Here is a 22,154-nt window from a genome sequence, read left to right as displayed (position 1 = left end):
TTAATCTAACTTATATCATATGCCCCATGTTAACTTTTCCTTTTGCTTATTATAAAGTTGCTTTCTCTTTGCTTGTTATAAAATAGACTTACACCACTTAGCATCAAACACCATCACAATTTGCTCTCATTTGCTTACCTCCTCATTGTTTGGGGTGCTTGGTACCTGGGTACATGTGTGATTGGACCTGTGTTCAGAACATAAACTATTGCAGGGCACACTGCTATCAGTGCTATTTTCAGAAGAGGAGAAGCAAACAATTACAGAGGGGTTGGCAGCTGGATAGTGGGAGGCACCATAGGCCTCTTCTGCTTGTCAGGCATAGTCAATGAGTTGCTCTGGGGTCATGGCATAAGGCACCAGAGAAAGGGTATAATTCTTGACAGTGTCTCTTTCAGAATAGTTCTCAGAGATCTGATCTGGAGTGTACTGAACTGCAGGGCTCCAGTGTATATGCACATTCATGACTATGACTGGTGGACTCATGTGTTTAGGTCCTGAATTCCCCCTTTTCTCCCCATTCTATTAGATACAATCTTCTTGAAGGAAGGGCATGTACTTTTCATCAATATCTCAAAACTATTCTAGTGATTGGACACTGTTTAGAGTGATTAGGTTCAACAAGTATTGGACTGACCTCTTCACTCAGGTGAGGGGTGGAGTTTTGGATAATCCAAGGGCATTCATGAGAGATTTGTCAGTTGTCTCAGACTCCACAGATCAATCTGTATGCAGACCAGAGTGCAGGCAAGAGAAAAAAACTTGCTCTGCTTGTCACCTTATCCGGCACAGGGAATTTCCTATGCTATAGTAGAGAAGGCAGACTATCCTAATACAATCATCTTGGCCCCAGTAAAAAGTACAGTAGATATTAGAGCCAGAATATGTATCTGTATTTTTTTTATTCATGATTCCCTTTTCTGTGAATCCATCTTAAGCAACTGTTCAGCAGATAGGCACTGCCCTCTTCTTTTGCCTACCTGAGTTTCTCTCCTTATGCAGAAAGCCAAGTTTCCACATAAAATAGTGACACTAATTATAGGGCGCCAATGACATTATAAATGAATGGGGACCAGGTAATTATCTAATTGCCAATCATCAAGGGTTGGTCAACTTTTTATTTACAGAGGTCAAAGGAGTAAATATTTTAGACTTTGTGGACCAATATGGGCTCTGAGGCAACCACAATACTCAACTCTGCTGTAGGAGCAAGAAAGCAGTCATAGGCAATACGTAAAGAAAAAAACGTGGCTGTGTTCCAATAAAATGTTATTTACAAAGTAATGTGGCAAGGCCAGATTTGGCCTGTGAACTTACAGTGTGCCAACCCCTGACCTAGTTCAGCTCCTTCATTTTAAAGATAAAGGAAGTAACCCCAGAGGGTTTACCTGACTTGCCAATTTCATATAGTTGGCAAATAGCAAAGACAGGAGTACAATTTAGTTTTCTGAGGTCCCAATCTAGTAACTTTTCCACTAATCCAACAACCTCTAATCAAACATCGTACTATATTCCATGGGTGGATCAGAAAATACACACTCCAGCATTAGGGATGTCATGATCTCTTTGAATACTGATAAAAAGTTGAAATAAGCAGATATAATACAAGAATCAAGATAAAATAATTTTAATTAGCTGATGCTTGGGTTGCCTTTCAAATTATATATTATATGTATAAGCATTTTATGTATTCCCATGATTGTCCTTAAATTAGTCTTTCTTCCTGAATTGTGTCTTGCCTTGCCACAAAATTTTCTTTTACATGGGGGAAGCTTCATTATAAGTACCATGACTGCCTCCTTAGGGGGCGGTGGATAACGTCTGGTCTTTGAATGCCCTTTAATCCAAACTCTTACCTGGCACTTAATGCCAGCCAGGCTGCAGGTGCACGTGTCTGGATCACAGAACACTCGGCAGTCACAGCCACAGTCCTCTCGTGAGAGGCGGATGGCTCGCAGCTCATGCTTTTCTTCCACGTCGATCTTTTTCACTCCAGAGGCACGCAGCAGAGCTCTTCGTTTTTTTGTTGGCAAAGGTTGTAGGAAGAAGTACTCATCTACCTCTGTGTTGTCTAGGTCAATGTCATCATCAGAAATATCATCCAGTGTAAGAGTGCTGGCTTCTTCTGATTCCACTGTGCCATTCTTAGTCATCTACAAACACAAAGCAGCAAATAAGAGACGCATAAAGGGCAGGGTACAAAATCTCTCTGTCTGTACTTGGTGAGAATAAACTTATACATCATCGAGTCCCCTGTAATCAACAAGTGTTTGGAAGATCATTTCTTTTAATCTTTAGGAGAAATCTCAGAAAGGAAAACAAGGGCATCAAAATGTTAGGTTTTTAAATGTACTAGTAACAGAAGACTGTTAATTGGAACTCATAGCCTCCTAATGTTAGGAGCTACGGTTGTTAGAGCTTTTAGAGAGTAGCATGTGAAAAGACCAAAGGTTACAAATGCTCATCAGTGAAAGCTATCTTTAGACTCAGTTCATGATAGGTAGCTCCAATGTTGGAATAACGTGTCCTTGTTCAGAGGTAATAGCATCCTTGTGGAAGCCATCACCACCTAACTCAGCGAATATGTTGTCCTTGAAATAACAACTCTGTCTTTTGAGCTCCAGCAAAGCCATGCACCAGGAAATAAAGGTGTGCTGCACTGTGCTATTGGGATTACAAATACAATTATCCTACAGAACATTCCAAGAATGAGGGCTTGATATGAAGTAATCAGCCAGGTCAGCATGCTCTGAGTAAGACAAAGAGCAGAGGGCTGGGCCCACAAACTCTCAGCAACCAACAACTGAAACAATAAACTCTGCCCTCAGAGGAGTTTACACAAACCCTTTCCCAAAACGGTACCTTCTGCATAATAGCTCATGTGGAAACTCTCTCACATACCCATGACTAGCCTGCCTCTATTTATATTTCTTCTCTAAATTAATCTAATACATTGGTAAACCCTGAATCAGTATTTCATTTTTTAACTGTCATATCACGTTATGTTTCCTTCATAAAAAAGCATCGAGAAAAAGAAATTTTCCCTGAATATGAGTAAGGTATCTATCCTGAGGAGCTACATAGAGTTAATGCAGAAATTTCATGAGAAAAATCATGGAAGTTCTAAATACAGAAGGGATTTTCATCCTTTCATATTTAAACTTGTTACTTCCTAAAATTCATTAATTATAATTATTACTATGCTTGGTAAGCTTAACAACAGTTCATCCATCACACAGTTAAAATACTTGCAACATCAGACATCATTGTCTCATCTTTACAGGAAAACATCCAACATTTAGATAAGAATACTTATTGGAAAAAAATCTTCAACCTGGACAACTCTGAATGTATTAAAAAACAAATAGAAGTTTGGACTTTGCCCTCAAGCAGAGAAACTTTCATAGAGGAAATAACACAGTAGCAAGTGTATATTAAACATATCACAAAGGCCAGGTGTGGTGGCTCAAGCCTGTAATCCCAGCATTTTGGGAGTCCCAGGTGGGCAGATAACTTGAGGCAAAGAGTTCAAGACCTGCCTAGGTAACATGATGAAACCCCATTTCTAAAAAAACAAAACAAACCACACACAAATTAATTGGGCATGGTGGTGGGCACATGTAGTCCTAGCTGCTTGGGAGGCTGAGCAGTAAAAACATCTCCAAGACCAGTGATACTCAGCCTCCTTTGTACCACCAAGGAGGCCAGGAATGAGGGATATGGCATCTCTATAAACTATCAGTGGCCCACCCTGGCAATGTTTCTCCATGGAGGTCATGGTGGGGTACTTCTCCTTTTACTCTTGGGGATCACTACCTTAAGAGGGTATCCTAAACTTGGCACTGTTTTGTTAAATGCAGTTTTAAGTTAATAACTTGGATGAAGACCTAAAAGGCAGGCTTATCCCACCTGGAGATGACAAGACCAAGTTTATTGAAATTAAATGTAACATAATTTCACTGATGGTTGTCTGCAGGCCATGTCTAGCACTAAAGAGGGTTTTTGCCATGGAGATGTTACAAAATTTTGATTTATATCATAAGGCAGACTCAGCTTAAAAGACCTGAGTTTAGTTTGCTTGTTTTTTGTTTTGTTTTGTTTGTTTTTTGCTTACCACCAGCTTAATATGAAGAAAAAAATTAATCAGTTTAAAAAGCCACTGTATCTTTAATGTATTCCATGGAAAGAACATCTACAACTTGGGAGAGGATAATGTAACACATTCCTGGAGCACCATGTCCAGATCAAGTACCATATTTTGAGGGAGACATAAATAGCACTGTATCCAGAGGAGGGAAACCAGGGCAACAAAGATCCTAAAAGCCATACCCAGGAGGATCGGTAGAAAGAAGCAAGGACATTTAATCCTACAGAACAGAAACACATAGAGCCCATACACTATCTTCAAGTATGTGCATGTCCATCACCATTGTTTTCAAACATCCGGAATTCAGAAAATAGGGAAGATTTACTCTGTGTACCTATGGGGCAGAATTGAGGTCAAAAGTTTGCAGTCACATGGCAGCACATTGCTCAATGTAAGGAAGAGCTTTCTAACAATTAAAGCTGCAAAATGAAATGAACCACTTCTAAAAGCTGTGTGCTCTGGATCATCAGAGTTGTTCAATAAGAGGCTGGAATTGGATAGATGACCCAGTCCACGGGGTCTCAGAAAATCTAAAGGAAAATATGTATATTGTTTGGATATTCAGTCAAATCTTATAATATAGTTCTTTAGCTCATTAGCTGTTAATTGTAGGTGGCAAACTGGAATCAATTTAATTGTGCCCTCGAAGAACCAGGAATATTTGGTTGTTTTGTTAGCTTATGAGAATTTCAACAACCTGAAGTCACAATAGGGCCTTGAAATACACATTACCACACAGTCACTAAGAGGGAAGATGATAATGTCAACATATAAGACATATAAATATTTCCTCTCAAATTCTTTTCTTCTCCCCTCTGATTTAGACCAACATTGCCTCTTTCAGTGGTAGCTAATAAGCCAGGCAGATTCAGTAGCATGCTAGTAAATATTTAACAACTGACACTCTGAAAAAAAATTCTAATTTGTCATGTTTGCCAAATCCCATGGTTTAAATACTTCCATCATAGCTGATTTCAAGCTACCGTTGGGAAGAGATGTACACAATCCACTTGAGTGAGCAACTTCAGCAAGCTGGCTCCAGCACACCACTGAATGTACCCCACATTTTAATCAGGAGAATCAGTGCAATTGACTTCCCTAAATTAACAGTCCAATGTTTGTTGCAGAGAAAGAAAGTGAAGATTTGATTACATATGCTTAGTTGTTCCATTTAAACTAAAATACCAACAATATTTTGAAAGAACATATTCTTAAATGTACTGCATTTGCCCACTGCTGCAGCCCACCTTTTCAATCTCTATCACTTTGTTTAGGCTTATTTTCTCTGTACAGGACTTGCTAATACAATGTTAAAGTGGGCCTCCATTTGGAGATACATTCCAGAAGCTCCGACACTAAGTATGCCGTGGTGTAATCTCTACAGTCTAACAGAAATTCTGCAGGAATGAGTGGAGTTCAAACATATCATGACCAGCAGGTTCTGACACATCTAATAAGGAATCAGAGTATGGGGAGATAGTTAAAAACATCCAAAAATGTTGATGATTGATATAGCTCAACTGTCTCTCAAAAACCTCTAAACCCTTATAGCTCTCAGGGCATTTAAGGCCCTTATCTGGAGGATAAATTACAAGATTTTTGAGGAGATACAAAGGGAAGAGCTGGAGGTGAAGTGGAGAATTATAATATTGCATGGGTAAGTCACTAAATGGGTAAAGCAAAGTCATAAATCTGAGATGTGGGATGAAAAAATTTTACGTAGCGTTTTTTTAAAGGTTAAAAATCATTACCATTTGGCAACTGCTTTTTTTTTTTTTAAATGAGGAAAGGAGAGCAAGTAATAACCAAGCATTACTCAAGAAACATATGACTGAAAAATTGAGAAAAGCACATATTTCTGAAAAGCAATAAGAAATGGCAGCAAGAATGAAGATAGATCCTTGAATCTCAGAAATAAGAGGAACAACTTAGGCTGAAAAAATATTAAGGAAGAGGGAAGCCAAAGCTGTGAAAGCTAAATTAAATTTCTTAGAACAAGGTAGTAAAATTCAGTATGATAGAACCCAGAGGCAATTGGAACACCAATGCTCTTTAAAACATACAAATGCCTGCCTAATGCATTTTACAGATACATGTGAATTGGGAATAAAGGCTAATGTAATTGTTCAACAATGTGGTGCAGATGATGAAATCTAAGCACTTAATTTGGAAAGTGTATAGTATTAAGATGACTGCATTGATTACTGTGAAGAGTATGACATGTTTGAATGGGCTTGATAGAGAAGAAGAACTGTGCTCTGTAATTTAGAAATCTAAACCTACTTATTTCTTCTAGAGCATACATTTTATTCAATCAGCTTTCTCTATTAGTTGTTTATAAACATTTGAAACACCAACACCACCAACAACAAAAAAAGACACACTTGAACTTCCCCAAATAGAATTGGATTTGTTCTACTGAGGTAATACTTATATATTATTTTTTGATACAGATAACTCATAACTTGATTGGAAGATGAATTACTAAATTAGGAGCAATTTTATAATCAAAACATACATTTCTACTTCTATTTTGTTTTCCAAATGTGTATTATAACATCTAGGAGTGTATGTGTGTGTTTCTTTTTCTCATATTTCTCTATTAAAGCCCCATTGACAGAGGTACCATTATATAAATGGGTTCTCTATTTGGAACTCAGCAGAGACACTCTGGAAAGATACTGAGGCACAATGGAAAGAGAAGCTGCTTCTTCCTGTTTTGGGGCTGTGGGTTCTCAAATAAGTAGAAGGGAAACTATTTAGTTCTGAGTTCAATGAGTTTCCCATGGTATATTACGTGTTTCCATAATGATGGCTTTGGAAAACGTCTGTCGTGTCAGATGCTGCCTTTCCTCACTCCTTACTCACCAGGTAGTTCACTGCCATTCACAAAGGACTCAGGCCAACTCACAGTGGGCAAAGTTTGTTTTTAACAGTCCTTAATTTTCTTTCTGGAGTCCTCTTCTGTACTAATGACCCTTCTGCTGCCCCAGTCAAAATAATGAAATCAGTTTAGCCACATTTACAAATGGTCCCTGGTTTATGATGGTTTTTTCTTTTTATAATTTTATGATGGTGCAAAAGCTATATACATCCAGTAGAAACTGGGCTTTGAGTTTTGAATTTTGATCTTTTCTTAGGCTAGCAATACCCTCACACGATACAGGGTATTGCTACTGTCAGCTCTGCCAGCCATGCAATCATGATGATGAACAACTGCTACCTATGGTGCACTGTGTAGCCAGATGATCTTCCTCCCGGGTAGGCCAGTGTAAGTGTTCTGAGCATGCTTAAGGTGGGCTAGGCTAAGCCATGATGTTCAGTAGGTTAGGTGTATTAAATGCATTTTCAACTTAGTCATATTTTAAATTTATGATGGGCTTATTAGGAGATAATTGCATGACATATTGAGGAACATCTATATCTTGTTACTTACACCAGAGGTATTTATATTTCAAACAAATATCACATTAAAAGTGAAATTTCAATTATCAGAGTGAAATTTTTGAATAGCTGTGTTTTGGGGTAGCTGATTTTGGATAGCTAAATCGTGGTAAATGATATTTTTTAAATCATAAAAGTGAATATGCTAGAGGAGTTACAATTAAAATATACACAAGTTTTTCTCCATTAATTCTCCTCAGAGTTTTAAGAAAGCTGATTCACATTGCTGTGATCTTTCAGCTTTGTGTGACATGTATTTCTGAATACTTTAAGTACAGCGAGGTTAAGATTGAATCACCTCAAAAATCTCATTATCTTTTAAGTTGACATTTATTTGTAAATAGTGATGATAACCAAATGCCTTTTGTCAACATCTCACCAAGGGGGAAAACTGTGTTTTCACTTACCAATAACAAACTGAGACCTGACACTCGCTCGGATGACTGCCTCTCCAACATCCCACACTAAGCAGAATTTTAAAAAACAAATCAGTAGTAGAGTGGTCTTTATTTTTTCCTTCTTTTCTCATTCAGCTTGTTTAACAAAATGTATGGAAGTAGTTGGATACAAATTATAGTACATAGCACATGGGGGAAGGTTGCTGCAGGTTTGTGGCTTCCCCTAACATTCATCACATGTACTATGTGCCTCAAAGTTCACCACAATAAATCTTTTGGTTCTCAGATAGCATGTCAGTCCTCCAACTATTAAAAACCACTGCACACAGTACCAAACCCCAGACAGGATGACTCCCCGTAGGTACAAAGATTGTATTTCTCAATGCCTATAAGGGCTAATCAATTCATTCAAGAATAGGAAGTAGTAAGATAATATAATCCATTTTCTATTTGAATGAGCCAGTTATTTAACATCTTTGTGCTTCTTTTTTTTTTCTCAGTTGTAAACATGTTCTAATAATTTTCCTATTTCTTTGGGTCTTCCTGAGGATGACATTAAATCATGTTCATAAAGTACCTGGCAAATAAAAAGTACTTAATAATTGGCAGCCATTACTATTGTGCTAACAAGATTTGAATTGGAAAAATGACTTCTCTCTTTGGGTAGGGGGTAGAGTTGGTTTGCTGTGGGTGACAAAGGCAGAGTGTGGATTTCAGAAGCAAATCTGAGAATGTTTACTAAATTAAGTTACACGCAGAGCAAGCATAAAAAACAACAATAATAGTGGAATGCAACTGACAGAACTTTTAATGACACCCGAGACTTTCAATGAAACCTTCCAAAAATACTGCCAAAGGAAATATGAGATGTGCTCTAAGTTAGCTTGTATCCAGCTTAATTTAAATGACTGCTTTGTCACCCAGTTGGGAACATGGTACATACATACATTGCAACATACATAAAAACAAGGTGTTTTGAAACACACATCACACCCCTGCTGACTGACTTTATTCTGAAAACTAAAAGTAAGGCTAACCCAGCTGTGTTTATGGTGCTTCAGATATTCAACAAATGACCATTTATGTTAAGTACCCTGGATTACCTAAGAAATATTTTCACGTCATTAGATAATAATGGGAAAGTATTTCCTATGAATTGATAAGGTGATAATCCAATGAAAGAGTGTCTTTAGTTGACAAAACATGTTTCCAGTGTCTTATTACTCTCCATTTAATCTCTATAGTGGCACAAAATTAAGTTTCTCCACTTGGATACTTTCCTGACATCTCTTGATAACTCAAAAGCCTCTCACACTCAGTATGTCCAAAAATGATCTCACTATGAACATCCCACCCCCAACCTGTTCCCTTCCTGTGTTTCTTGTCATAGCAAAACACTACTGTCACCTACAACCCATTCAGTTTTTCAAGCCAGAAATTTAGAGGTTATTCCTCACAACTCCCTTCTCTTCCTCCTAAATCCAATCTATCATCAAACACTGTTAATTTGGCTTGGTAAATTTCTCCCTCTATTCATCTCTCCTTGACTCTGCTACCAACATCAGTCTAATATAACCTACTGTCACCTCTCTCCCAGACTGTGGCAATAGCCTCCTAACTGGCCTGACTTCATATATCCCATCCCCTCTCAACACCCTTACCCCACCCACAACTTTTTCTTCCACCATTGCATGAGCTGGATCAGATCCTGCCACTCCAACTCAGCTTAAAACTCTTGATAACTTTTGATGGCCTTAGGAAGAAGAGGAAAAAATACCTTACTGTGGTTTACAAAGCCTCACTTTTGCTTCCTTTGTGTTACTGTGCCTTTCTTGCCTCTGCTCCAGCCATACATGCTATTGTGGGCTCACTGTGCTCCCTCCTGGCACAAGGTAGCTGACATTGTTTGGCTGTGTCTTCACCAAATCTCATCTTGAATTGTAACTCCCATAATTCCCACATGATGTGGGAGGGACCCCGTGGGAGATAATTGAATCATGGGGTTGGCTCCCCCATAGTGTTCTCATGGTAGTGGTAAGTCTCATGAGATCTGATGGTTTTATAAGGAGCTTCCTTTTTCACTTGTCTCTCACTTTCTCTCTTGCTGTCACCATTAAGAAGTGCCTTTTGCCATGATTGTGAGGCCTCCCAGCCACGTGGACCTGTGAGTTCATTAAATATCTTTTTCTTTATAAATTACCTAGTCTTGGGTGTGTCTTTATCAGCAGTGTGAAAACAGGCTAATACAGTAGCTCTGGGTTTCCCTGATGCCTGAAATGCTCTTGCCAATCCTCTTTGCCTAGTCACCTCTGCAGATTTTGATTTCACTTCCTTGAGGAATCTTTCCTTGACCTCTTTGACCACATCAATTCCCTGTTATAAGCTTTCACAATACCATGCAACTCTTCTTCACTGCACTTAATAAAGTTGTGCTTTTATTTCGTTTAACACTTTAATATTTTTTGTTTCTATTATTGTATAAGTTCCTGTAGAGGGAGACTACATCTATTTTTGGTCACTTGCTAGCCCTAGCCTAAGCACAGTGTATATGATCTAACAATGTTCAGTAGTAAATACTGGCGGAATGAATGAATAAATGATGTCAGGTAAGTTTCCTACATTGCTTTCAGTAAGGAGACTATATTGTTTTGCTTTTAAAAAAAAAAGTGTCAGCAAGCAGTCTGTTTTGTAAAATGCCCAGTTTGGTTCGTACTTATAAATATGAAAATGGTTAACTTAATCAAATTGCTGTAAAGATATGAGATTTCGCAGAAAATGAGTTTATTACCTTTAGTTTTAAGGAGTTCAGCTTTTCCTCCCTGAGGTGTTCTCTCAACATCTCCCGGTGGAGCCTTTCCTGCTCCCTTGCAAACTCTCCAAGGGTGTACTGGCGCACGCTGTTATGGCGGCTGGACATCCCCAGGGTGCTGCCCCCTTGACTGGGCACACTTGTGAAGCCTTGCCTCCTGGTGAAGTAGTACACGGTGACACAACTAAAATGTACATTCTTTGTCCTCAGCCGCTTCTCTCTTTTGAGAATAGAGGAAGCTGAAAGAGAAAGAAATAATTCTGTGAACACTTCGGGCAGCAATTTTCAGAAAAGGCCATGAAAATGCCATTTGGTGATCTTGAATCTATCCATGGTCAACTCTTGTTGGCTAGGGCACTCTAAAACTGTTACATCCCAGAGTTGGCATTGAGTTCTTATTTTCTTTCTTAAATTTTCTTCTAGCTGTGGCAGAGTAGACTTTTAAGTATAATGGTAGTCTGTACTTTTAAGTATAATGATAATCTAAGCAAACTTTCAGGAAAGTTGCCAATAGTCTGTGAATTTGTCAGACCACTTATAGTAGTCTCCCCTTATCCTTAGAGGATATGTTCTCAGATCTCCTGTGGATGCCTGAAATCACTGATAATATTGAGCCCTATATATACTATGTTTTTTCCTATACATACACACATACCCAAGATAATACACAGTAAGAAATTAATTACAACAGCTAATAGTAAAATGAAGCAATTATAATAATATGCAAACATCACCACTTTTGTGCTTTGAGGCTGTTGTTAGGTAAAATAAGGGTTCCTTGAACATAAGCACTAGGATACCCATGACAGTTGATCTGATAACTGAAGACGGCTACTATGTACCTAATGGGCCAGTAGCATAGACAGCACTGATGTGCTGACAAAGAGAAGATTCAAATCCTTGGGGAATGGGAATGAGACAGTGTGAGATTTCATCACATTACTCCCAACAGCCTGCAGTTTAAAACTTAAAAATGGTTTATTTCAGGAAATTTTCATTTAATATTTTTAGATTGTGATTGACCACAGATAATTGAAACTGGGGAAATAAAAACTGCAGATAATGGTAAATTCTCATTTCCTCTAATCCTTTGAATTTTGGTTTTATGACTTTCACAGGAGTTGTACTTTACTATAATCAAAACAGACACATAGTACAAACCCTCCCTCATACCTCAGATCTTATTTCTATGTGGAGGGCCTTTGACACTAAAACAAATGTCTACAAATTTTAGAAAATTTCAAAAAGCAATAAAAACACACATAAAAAGGCTCATTGGCACTATTTAGATTTTTGTCAATCTAAATCTAATAAAACTTTCATTTGAAAAAAACAAGCTTTCTCATTAAATAGCATTATGAACAATGGCATTCTAATCCCATTGTATCCCAAGTATATATTGGGACATTGAAAATGCCTGAGATATATCAGAACCGTTTTATTCTTCTTCTTTATTTTTTAACTGATAAATAAAATTATATATATTTATGAAGCCCAGGGTGATGCTTCGATATATGTATGTATTGTGAGACTGCTCAATCAGACTAATTAACATATCAATTATCTTACATGCTGATTTTTTGTGGTAATGGGGGGAGCCTTTATTATTAGCTACAGGAACATCAAGATGCACAGAGAATTCAGGAGAGGTAGACCCTGGCTGTAGTTGAGAAAAAGAAGGCCTCTCTTCATAAACATGACCTTTTGAAATTCGAAGACATGGTAGAATCACCTGGCCCAGCCCTTTCATTTTATAGTGAAGTAACCAAAGTCTGTAGAATTTGAGTGACTTTTTTTGATGTAGACTGTTAGTGAGGCACGTAGCGTAAACCTAAAAGCTCCTAGTTTGCTGTCAAATTATATGATCCATCCCACTGGGGAAGAAAAAGACACACGTAGTTGAGAAGAAAGAATCATGCTATTGTTTTGCTAGCTGAGGATTTGTTCTCAGTTCATCGTTTTTTCCTGTCTGCTATTCTATTATGGGTTGAATTTTGTCCCTCTCCACCAAATACACTAAAGTCCTCATCCCAAGTACCCAGAATGTAATCTCTCTTGGAAACAGGGACTCTACAGAAGTAAACAAATTAAAATGAGGTCATTAGGGCAGGCCCTAATCCAAGATGACTGGTGTCTTTATAAAAGTTAAAATTTGGACACAGACATGCGTAGAGGGAACATGATGTGGAGAGTCACAGGAAGAGCACCATGTGAAGACTGACACGGAGATGGGGACTCTGCCACCACAAGCCAAGAATGTCGGGGGCTACCAAAAAACTGGAATATGCAAGGAAAAATCCTTTCCCACAGGTTTCAGAGGGAGCCAGTCCCTGCCAACACCTTGGTCATCTAGCCTCCAGAACTGTGAGCAATTTCTGCTGTTGTAAGCCACCCTGTTTGTGGTCATGTTTATGGCAGACCGAGAAAACTGATACAAGTGCTCAAGCAGGAAAAGGAACAAAGAAAATGAACTGAGAAGAAATCCTCAGATGGTAAAATACCATAACTTAACATTTATGGAGTGCTTCCCCTGTGCTGTGCTGTGCTTTGCAGAGAACTTTACATGAATTATCTCATTTTATCCTTAGAGCTCCCTGGTTGATATTACCCAAGTCCCCATTGTTACGAAAGCAAATTATCAAAGGTTAAATAACATGGCCAAGCTCTTATATCTAATGATAAAACTGGAATCTGTTATTCAGAGCCCAGTCTTTTCACTACCATATTTCAGCACAGAGCTGAGGCCACACTAAGGGAGGTGAACAAGGCTGAGATCTGGCATCATTCTACCTCTGGAAAATGTCAACTGCTGCTGGCTTCAAGATGATTTTGATTTGGAAGGCTGTGTAAGCAATGAAAAAAAAATTGACTCTAATTCAAGTTGGATTTATATAAGAATGTTTTTCCAAGGAGATTCAAACTCCTTTGTCTCATTTTTCCCCCATGAAACATTCAAGCCAAATATAGAGAGGCTGCCATGATTATTTTCATTTCATGGATTTGTTTAATCAATAAGTATAAATTGAGAGCCTACTATGTGCCAGGCACTTTCTAGATGATTAGGATACATCAGTTAAAAATACAGATGTGGCCCACACCTGTAATCCCAGCACTTTGGGAGACTGAGTTGGGAGGATCATCTGAGGTCAGGAGTTCAAGACCATCCTTGCCAACATGGTGAAATTTTATCTTTAATAAAAATACAAAAATTAACCAGGTGTGGTGTCACATGCCTATAATCCCAGCTACTTGGGAGGCAGAGGCAGGAGAATTTCTGACACCTGGGAGGTAGAGGTTGCAGTCAGCCGAAATCATACCACCGCACTCCAGCCTGAGCAACAGAGTGAGACTCCATCTTAAAGAATAAAAATAATAAACAAATGAACAAATAAATAAATAAAAACACAGATGATGATCCCTGCCTGTGTGGAGCTTCCATTTCAGTGATGAGAAACTCAGGTACAATGAAGAGACTCAGAAGATTAGACAGTAAGAGAATTATAACCTTAGAACAGAAATTCAGCTTTCCCAACTTTCCTCTTCTCTGCTGTTTCACTTCTCCAGAAGATACTGCCAGAAAGTGAATGCTTTCCAACATGTGCATAATTTTTCTATTTATTTATGTATATATTCACTGTGACACACCTGTAGTCCAGGCAGTAAAGACAACTTTCAACTTTGATTTAAAAGTTATGAGCTGCTTCATAACTACATGTTTAAATCATCTCAAAACAAGGAAGAATTTGTCAAAATGTAAAAGATCACCATAGAAGACAAATTTAACAATCTGCCCAGTAATCTGCTATCAAATCTGACAACCTCATCTGTCACACCTTATAGCAGGCTAGAGCCTCTGGTTTTGTGATAATAACTTTCTATCTTTTTTGCTCTTGATAATATAAAAATGATGCCCTAAAGACATGATTGTTCAAGGCCATAAATTTATAGATAAAGGTTTTAATGTACTCATTTAAAACAATTATTATACACATCTCTGGTAATTTTTTTTTTCTTGAGATGGAACTTTGCTCTTGTTGCCCAGACTGGAGTGCAAAGGCACGATCTTGGCTCATCGCAACCTCTGCCTCCTGGGTTCAAATGATTCTCCTTCCTCAGCCTCCTGAGTAGCTGGGATTTCAGGCGTCCACCACCACACCCAGCTAATTTTGGTATTTTCAGTGTTTCACCATGTTGGCCAGGCTGTTCTCAAATTCCTGATCTCAGTGATCCACCTGCCTTGGCTTCCTGAAGTGCTGGGATTATAGGTGTGAGACATCGCACCTGGCCACCTCTGGTAATTTTATTACTTAATTTTTGGACAATTAGTGATACTCAAGAAATTTCCTTTCCAAATGTATTTATATCTCCACCTGCAGTTTTAGATTATAAGATTTTTTTACCCTTCTGGATGAATCTATTGTACCATGCTTTCCCAGAAAAGACAAATTACCTTTTCCCCAAAAGCCAGAGTCTGGAGGTGATTTTCTAAGGCCTTGAAGATGACAATAGTCTTCAACATTATTGGGATTACAGGCGTGAGCCGTACCCAGCATCATCTGTGTTTTTAAGAAGGACTTCAGCTGGGCCCCTGGCAGTGCTGACACTGTCAAAAGGAATTAGAAACACTGCTTCCTCCTATCTATTAGTATTTATAATTCTAACATGTGCTTATGTTTATTTTAGCAGTTTGCATATTATACATAACATTGTGAGAACAATGATTCAAAAGCCCATGGAATCTATTTAAAAGGAAGTCTTGGCAATACTGCAAGATCAGCCTTATAGGGGATATTGTAAGTGTGGCTTTCCTGAAGTTAAGAGCCACCCAAGTCTCTCTTCTGATGATTGAATCAGAGGACTAGCATCAGCCTTTATGAGCTATTTTCTGCCTCAATTTGACTAACATCACAAAATGAAGTCATAAAAAAGAGTCTTTGCCCTTTGAGCCTGAAAGAAGCAGACTAAATTCACTCAGCACACCTGCCGTAGGGAATCTGAAACCTCCCTGATATACCCTACCTTGTAATTTGTGCCCTTTCCAAGATGACTAAGCTCTGCTTTGCGTCTCTGCAGAATTCAATATTGGCTTTACTGCTGCAAGGTCAAGAGCAAGCGCAGGAGGGAGGAGAATGGGGCTTTCATGAGAGATTTGAAAATTAATTAGTCTGTTTTTGGCCAATGTGGTGGCTCATGCCAGTAATCCCAGCATTTGGGAGGCTGAGGCAGGTGGATCCCTTGAGCTCAGGAGTTCAAGACCAGTCTGAGAAACATTGTGGAACCCCATCTCTATCAAAAATACAAAAACTTAGCCAGGTGCGGTGATGCACACCTGTAGTCCCAGCTGCTCTGGAGGCTGAGGCATAAGAATCACTTGAGCCCGGAGGCAGAGGTGGCGGTGAGCCAAGATTACGATACTGCACTTCAGCCTGGGTGACAGAGTGAGACTCCAGTTAAATAAATTAATGAATGTACCCCAGAACCTAAAATGAAATAAAAAATATATATATTTAAAAAAATTAAAAAATAATGGATAAAAAGAATTAGGCTGTTTTCATACTTGACACAATTTTTTAAGTGTCTTTCAACTCCTTTTCTTTTATGCCAACCATTGTACCAGCCTGAAGCAAAAGTGTCTAAATGCAACACTACTGTATACACTGCCCAGGATACAGCTCTTGGGAACATCATATGGTCAGCATATCTGGCCATACTGGTGTTACTGTAAAATGATCACATATTGTAGAGATAATCTTGATCTTTATAAATTAAGAGAATAAACACAGAGTTACTGATATTCATTATCTCCAGAAGCTAACTATCCTTTAAAAAATGCTTTCAAAATGAATGGAGAAGAGAATTGGAAAACTAACTAATCCACAATGCCAGGGTAAGAATGTAGGCACATAAAATAATCTGTACTATAAATTATATAAAGAAAGAACTCGTGAAAAGAGTGAATTGAAAATGGAAATCAAAAACTAAGAATTATTCAGTGTGTTTGTAGTATCATCCAGGGAAGCAAGTACTCTGAGGAAATAAATATTCTGAATATTCCATTCCCCTACAGGGGATAAGTGTGTCATGTATCGCAGCTGAATCAGACTAGGCTCTAGGAAAATTCAAACGATTTTGCTATTTCCAAACTCACAAACCAACCTGTTTGTATGGTATGGAATACATCTTCAAGTCTACCAGATTATTAGCCTGACTTGTGAATTTTATTTCTTGTTGAGAATAATCAAAATTGCTTTCTGATTTGTGCTTTAGCCATTTGTGAACATTATGAGTGTATCATTCCACCTGAGTTTGGCCATCTCTGTATGCACACAGACAACACATATCTAGGCCTGTAAAATTGAAGATCAGGTTCTAGACCACCAATTCCACCACAGGGCAACCCACTCTGGAGTGAATGCTTGAGCTGCAAGCTGGTCATCCTGTTTTCAAGCACTCTTATTTTTTGTGTCAACAACTATCAGCAAAGTCCTGCTATCACTGGAAAGGCAGAAAGCAGTAAACGGAGTTATATATTTCAGCACAAAATTTGGCACATGATAGTTGAAAGTTATGGTCTAGTTTCATATTAAAAGGAAGAATTGCAGAAGATATTAAATCTACCAACTGGGTCTAAAGTCAATAATAAACTTATCTCTCTTAAGCTGATCAAAAGGAAAATGCCAGATGATTTACAGATCTGTGGTTTTGAATTTTAGATAAAATTTAGTAAAAGCAAAATGAGATTATTGAAATTAAGTTGTTTTTTTTTGGTAAGCCCCGGGCAATGAAAATTTGTTTTAAAATCATACAGGACAAATTAATCAGGGGCTCTAAGGATGTGTGTGTTGTTTCTTAACCTTTTGAAGAACAAATCAAGATTAAATCTGTTATCAAGCCAGGAAACTTAGCTTAACAGCAGAAGATCCAGTTTCATTAGAAATTATTTTGTATAGAAAGCAGCATAAGAGATTGAATATTAAATCAATTTCCAATGGTTGATATCATTAAAATTAACATTTACAAATGATTTTTGTAAATTTCCCGTGATCATATGCTCAAATCTTCTCCATCTTGACATGATTATCAAGGTTAGTTTCTCTTGATAATTGTGTCACCTACATGATCTCAAATCTTAACCACAAGGAGTGAAAATGGGTCTAGCAACTAAGAACTATAGGAATGATTCCTTTGAAAATGAAGTCTAGTTTGGTATTAAAAGCAATGTTTCCTTGTTCTAACTGTCCCTTTTTATTTCAGTCACATGTTTATTTCCTGAATATACTTGCCCCAGTCATCTTTTTAAATTTAATTTGCTCAAATAAGGTATTTAGTAATACATTGTTTAAGTGGAGAAAGCTCCAAAAGGCATATACTAAAGAAGTGTCATAGGTGAATGAGAGGCAAAGTGAAAATAAAGACTAATTGGGACTACTTTCTTTCTAACCATGAACAAAATCCAAATTACCTTATGTATGTAATATAAGCTGATCTGTTATTTTACATTCAGTTATAAAGAGTTTAAAACACATACTAACAATCACAAACAAACAAAAAAAATCCACTATAAACAATGGGCATGATATGGGGAAATGTTTTTAATTACCCAATGTTTTGGTGTTGAATTGTTTTTCTTTCCAAAAGAATAATCAGAACTGAAACAGAGACAGTAAATGTAAGGAAATATCTGACTCTACCAAATGCACAGCAAGTCAGGGATCTTTTTTTCCCCTTTTAAAATATTGCTTATTACTATGAAAGTAGCATTCAAAAATAAAAATCAATAAAAAGCCCCCACTTAGCTGATGATCATGGTTTTTAGTCCAAGTCTATTTCTTGCTGATATGTTTGGTTCCCTGTATTACCACTAATAGCTGTAAATGCTTTAAAATTGTAGTGCGCCTCTCTTCTCGGCCCTTAAATGCCACTCTTCCCTACTTTCAAACCAACTAACCAACCAACTTATGTATTAGTAAAGCAGCAAGTAGACTAGACCATATAAAATATGGTAGACACATATAAGAACCAGTTGTCATTCTGATATCAATCCTTTGGTAGAGAAGAACTAGGTTTGTAATTCATAGACAGGATTAGATAGCTTATCCATTTTGCTGTAAATATTTTCCATTCATATATTAAGTTGAAAATATTCACAATAGATTACCTTCAAGACTAATAATGTCTTTTGCGCATTGCAGCTTCTGAGTGAAATAATTCAGGACAAGACTCTTGTTTAGATTCGTAGTTTTCAAAGAAAAAAACCCTCTCATATAAGACTGAGTGACATAATAAGTATTCTATCAAGATATGTGCAAATACAGCATATGCATTTAAACAACAATAACAAACGAGCAAGAACAGAAACAATGTAAAAAGATGACCCTTGAAGCTGATTGACTAAAGCTTTGTTTTGCATCATGAACATGCATGTCACGTAGTCATCCATTCAGTCTGTTGATTACATCCACACAAGCAAGCAAGAGATATGCATGGAGGGAACCTGCTCTCCTCCCAGGCTCTCCTGACGGGCATAGCCCAGGCTGTTAGCTCTCTACAAGCTGAATTTGACTTCATAGGGTTGGTATGAGTGAGTATTCATCTACGGCAAATTCTCATCTACTGAAAATTCTCAGGTTGAAAAGAAATAAGGTTTCCTGCCTAAGATTTTGATGTAAATTCAGAAAGCTGCATATGAAAATTTAATACACACTTTGACCTTCCAGACTTCATGTCATAAATAAATAATATGATTAACTCACAAAAGGAGATCACTTTGCAATACTAGCACCTTTTCATCCACATATTTTATTTTTTAAGGATGCCCCTTCCTCTTTCCCCCTAATTCTTGTGGGTAATCTAGAAAAAAAAAAGTCACTTTGTTTGCTAGGACAAAAGCAAGACATACTATATTTTAAAGTAAACTTGAAATTAAGAAAGCAAAAATTTAGGAGGGGGTATAGCTCAAAGGTAGAGCATTGGACTGCAGATCAAGAAAGCAAAAACTTTTTTTAAAATGAAATTATTTTCTCTTTTATATCTAATTTTTATATCTAATTGACTTAGCACTGATCCTCCTACTTACACAAAACTAATATCCCACTGAAAATGTGATGTGACTACAGAATGCCCTAGCCATCAACGTAAAACACAATTAATGTTGGGGATGGTGAATTGTTAAACTAAAAGTTTTGATTAAATTATATGTGAAATTGTACCACTGAGTAATCTACTGATTTTTGTTCTAACTTAGATATGATTTTCCTTTCTTTTCAATAAATCAATCAAATTTATAGCACTAGGCATTATGAACTTTGATGTTCCTACTCTACATTTGACAATCAGTCTTCCTTCTGGTTCGACTTTGTTCTTACATGACAAATCACTTAAAAATGTATGTATTAAAATCCTTGAGCAAAATATTGGAAACACAATATAATATTAGTGTTTAACTAAATATAGGCACTGAATTTTGCTGAGCTCTAACCAAAGCAGACCAAAAATTGGAAATATTTCCCTCTGTTCTATGTAGTACACAGATGTTCCTCAACTTTTGTTAGGGTTACTTTCCAAGGAACCCTCATAAGTTGAAAATATTGTAAGGCAAAATATATTTAATGCACCTAACCTACAGAACATCATAACTCAGCCTAACTCAGAATACCTACATCAGCCGACAGTGGCTAAAATCATCTAATGAAAGGCTTATTTATAACAAAGCTTGAATATCTTACATAATTTATTGAATACTGTACTGAAAGTGAAAAACAATAGTTGTATGGGTACTCAAAGCACAGTTTCTACTGAATGCCTACTGCTTTCTCACCATTATAAAATCAAAAAATGCAAGTCCAACCAGCATTAAGAAGTCAGGGACTATCTGTACTCAGCTAGCACCTGAAGTTATTACTGCTGAGAACCATTTTACAGAATTTTGATCAATGTTATCAGCTCCTTTCTCTTTCCACACTATCTATCTATATATATATATTGTAGATAACATTAATATTTTCTGGGGAATTTTAAAGATTTCCACACAGCAAATATTAATATTTACATATGAAACATACATTATGGACGTATCTGCCTTTTCATTGGTAAAAGCTGTTTTTTTATTCCAAAAAAATAAATTTTTTTTATTCTGTTTTATATTTGTCATATTGCTAATGAATTAAAGAAAATATTTTCCTGTCCCAATGTCTGGAAAATAATAAATTATCAAATAATGTAACTGATTTAGAATCTGATTTTTAATACCTGCTAAAATCCATTATGCAAGTTATATTAATGAGCATCTGCATTTCTTAGTTTCTCCATTAATATTTTCAGAATTATATTTATCTACCTCATAGGAATATTATAAGAAATAATTACATTTGTGAAAAACCTTATGAACCACAGATGGAAAACATTACATACGCAGAGTACTATCTCAGTGATGCTGTTAAACTAAATAAAAAGTGTGTTCCTTTATTATCAGGGAGAAAATAAGTACCACCTACTTCCCAGCTTGTTTCCTTAATCTCTCACATGTGCAATTAAACATTAAAACTTCATGCTTAAGAAACAAATTTCACTGCCACTAAAGTAACAGTTATTTCCAAAATACATAAACCTATACTCTAGTGTTATTAAAATCTCAACATGAATAACATCTTTGGATTATATCATTTTTTATTGGGAAAAAAGGTAGCCGTTACTAAACATAAATAATCACAGTTCTGGCTGCAGTCCAAGGTGTAAGCACTTCCCTCTGCTGTCTCAGCAATTCTCCTGATGTCAAAGACACATTAAAATAAATGGGAACCATATGGCTCCTCAGCAGAATACCCGCACTCTTACAACCAAGAGGGCAATGCAATTCATTACCACTACCGGAGAAATATTTTGGGGACATGGAATATCTCAGTGCAAAATAACACTGCATGAGGCATTCTGACACAATGACAGAAGGAAACGTTTGCTATTCTTCAGCTTTACTAACCTGTTTTGCTGCGTTTTACATTTTCTCAATACCACCATGAGCCTCTCCTGTTACAAGGATTAAACAGCATTTTCCACCTGCTCAATGACTTCCCAAGCAGCATTTCATCTGGTCCAACAATACACCCTGTCAAGCCTAATACATCATGATAATCCAGGTCAGAACATCACTTAAAAACAATAACAAACAAAACAAAACAAAACAAAACAAATCTTCAACAGCAACAAGAGCAATAAAAAAATTCTAAAATCTCTTGGAAATTACTCTGGAGAGCAAGACCGGGCCAGAGACTACACACTTGAACTTTCAACTTCACTGGGAAGGATGAAATCTTGATGTATGCTTTAAAAAAAAAAAAAAAAAAAAAAAAAAAAAAAAAAA

At 37.0% G+C, this 22,154-nt stretch overlaps 1 protein-coding gene across 9 annotated transcripts in view; it reads right to left on the bottom strand.

Moving 5' to 3' along the window:
• Positions 1 to 22,154, bottom strand: part of CSRNP3 (cysteine and serine rich nuclear protein 3) — a 203,176-nt gene that overhangs the window by 11,098 nt on the left and 169,924 nt on the right. For 8 of the 9 annotated variants that reach the window (XM_032286595.1, XM_032286600.1, XM_032286596.1 and 5 more), the window contains 2 exons: positions 10,778 to 11,037; positions 1,857 to 2,153 (listed from right to left, as the gene is read on the bottom strand). In XM_032286595.1, coding sequence (XP_032142486.1) covers positions 1,857 to 2,153; positions 10,778 to 11,037 — 557 coding nt within the window. Of the gene's footprint in view, positions 1 to 1,856; positions 2,154 to 10,777; positions 11,038 to 21,773; positions 22,098 to 22,154 lie in introns of those variants that run through there. The other variant, XM_032286603.1, reaches the window with a different exon arrangement.

Source organism: Sapajus apella, unplaced genomic scaffold, assembly GCF_009761245.1.
Source record: "Sapajus apella isolate SASKATOON/1434 unplaced genomic scaffold, GSC_monkey_1.0 scaffold18, whole genome shotgun sequence".
NCBI classification, from domain to species: Eukaryota; Metazoa; Chordata; class Mammalia; order Primates; family Cebidae; genus Sapajus; species Sapajus apella.
This window is presented reverse-complemented; position numbering and strand designations above follow the sequence as displayed.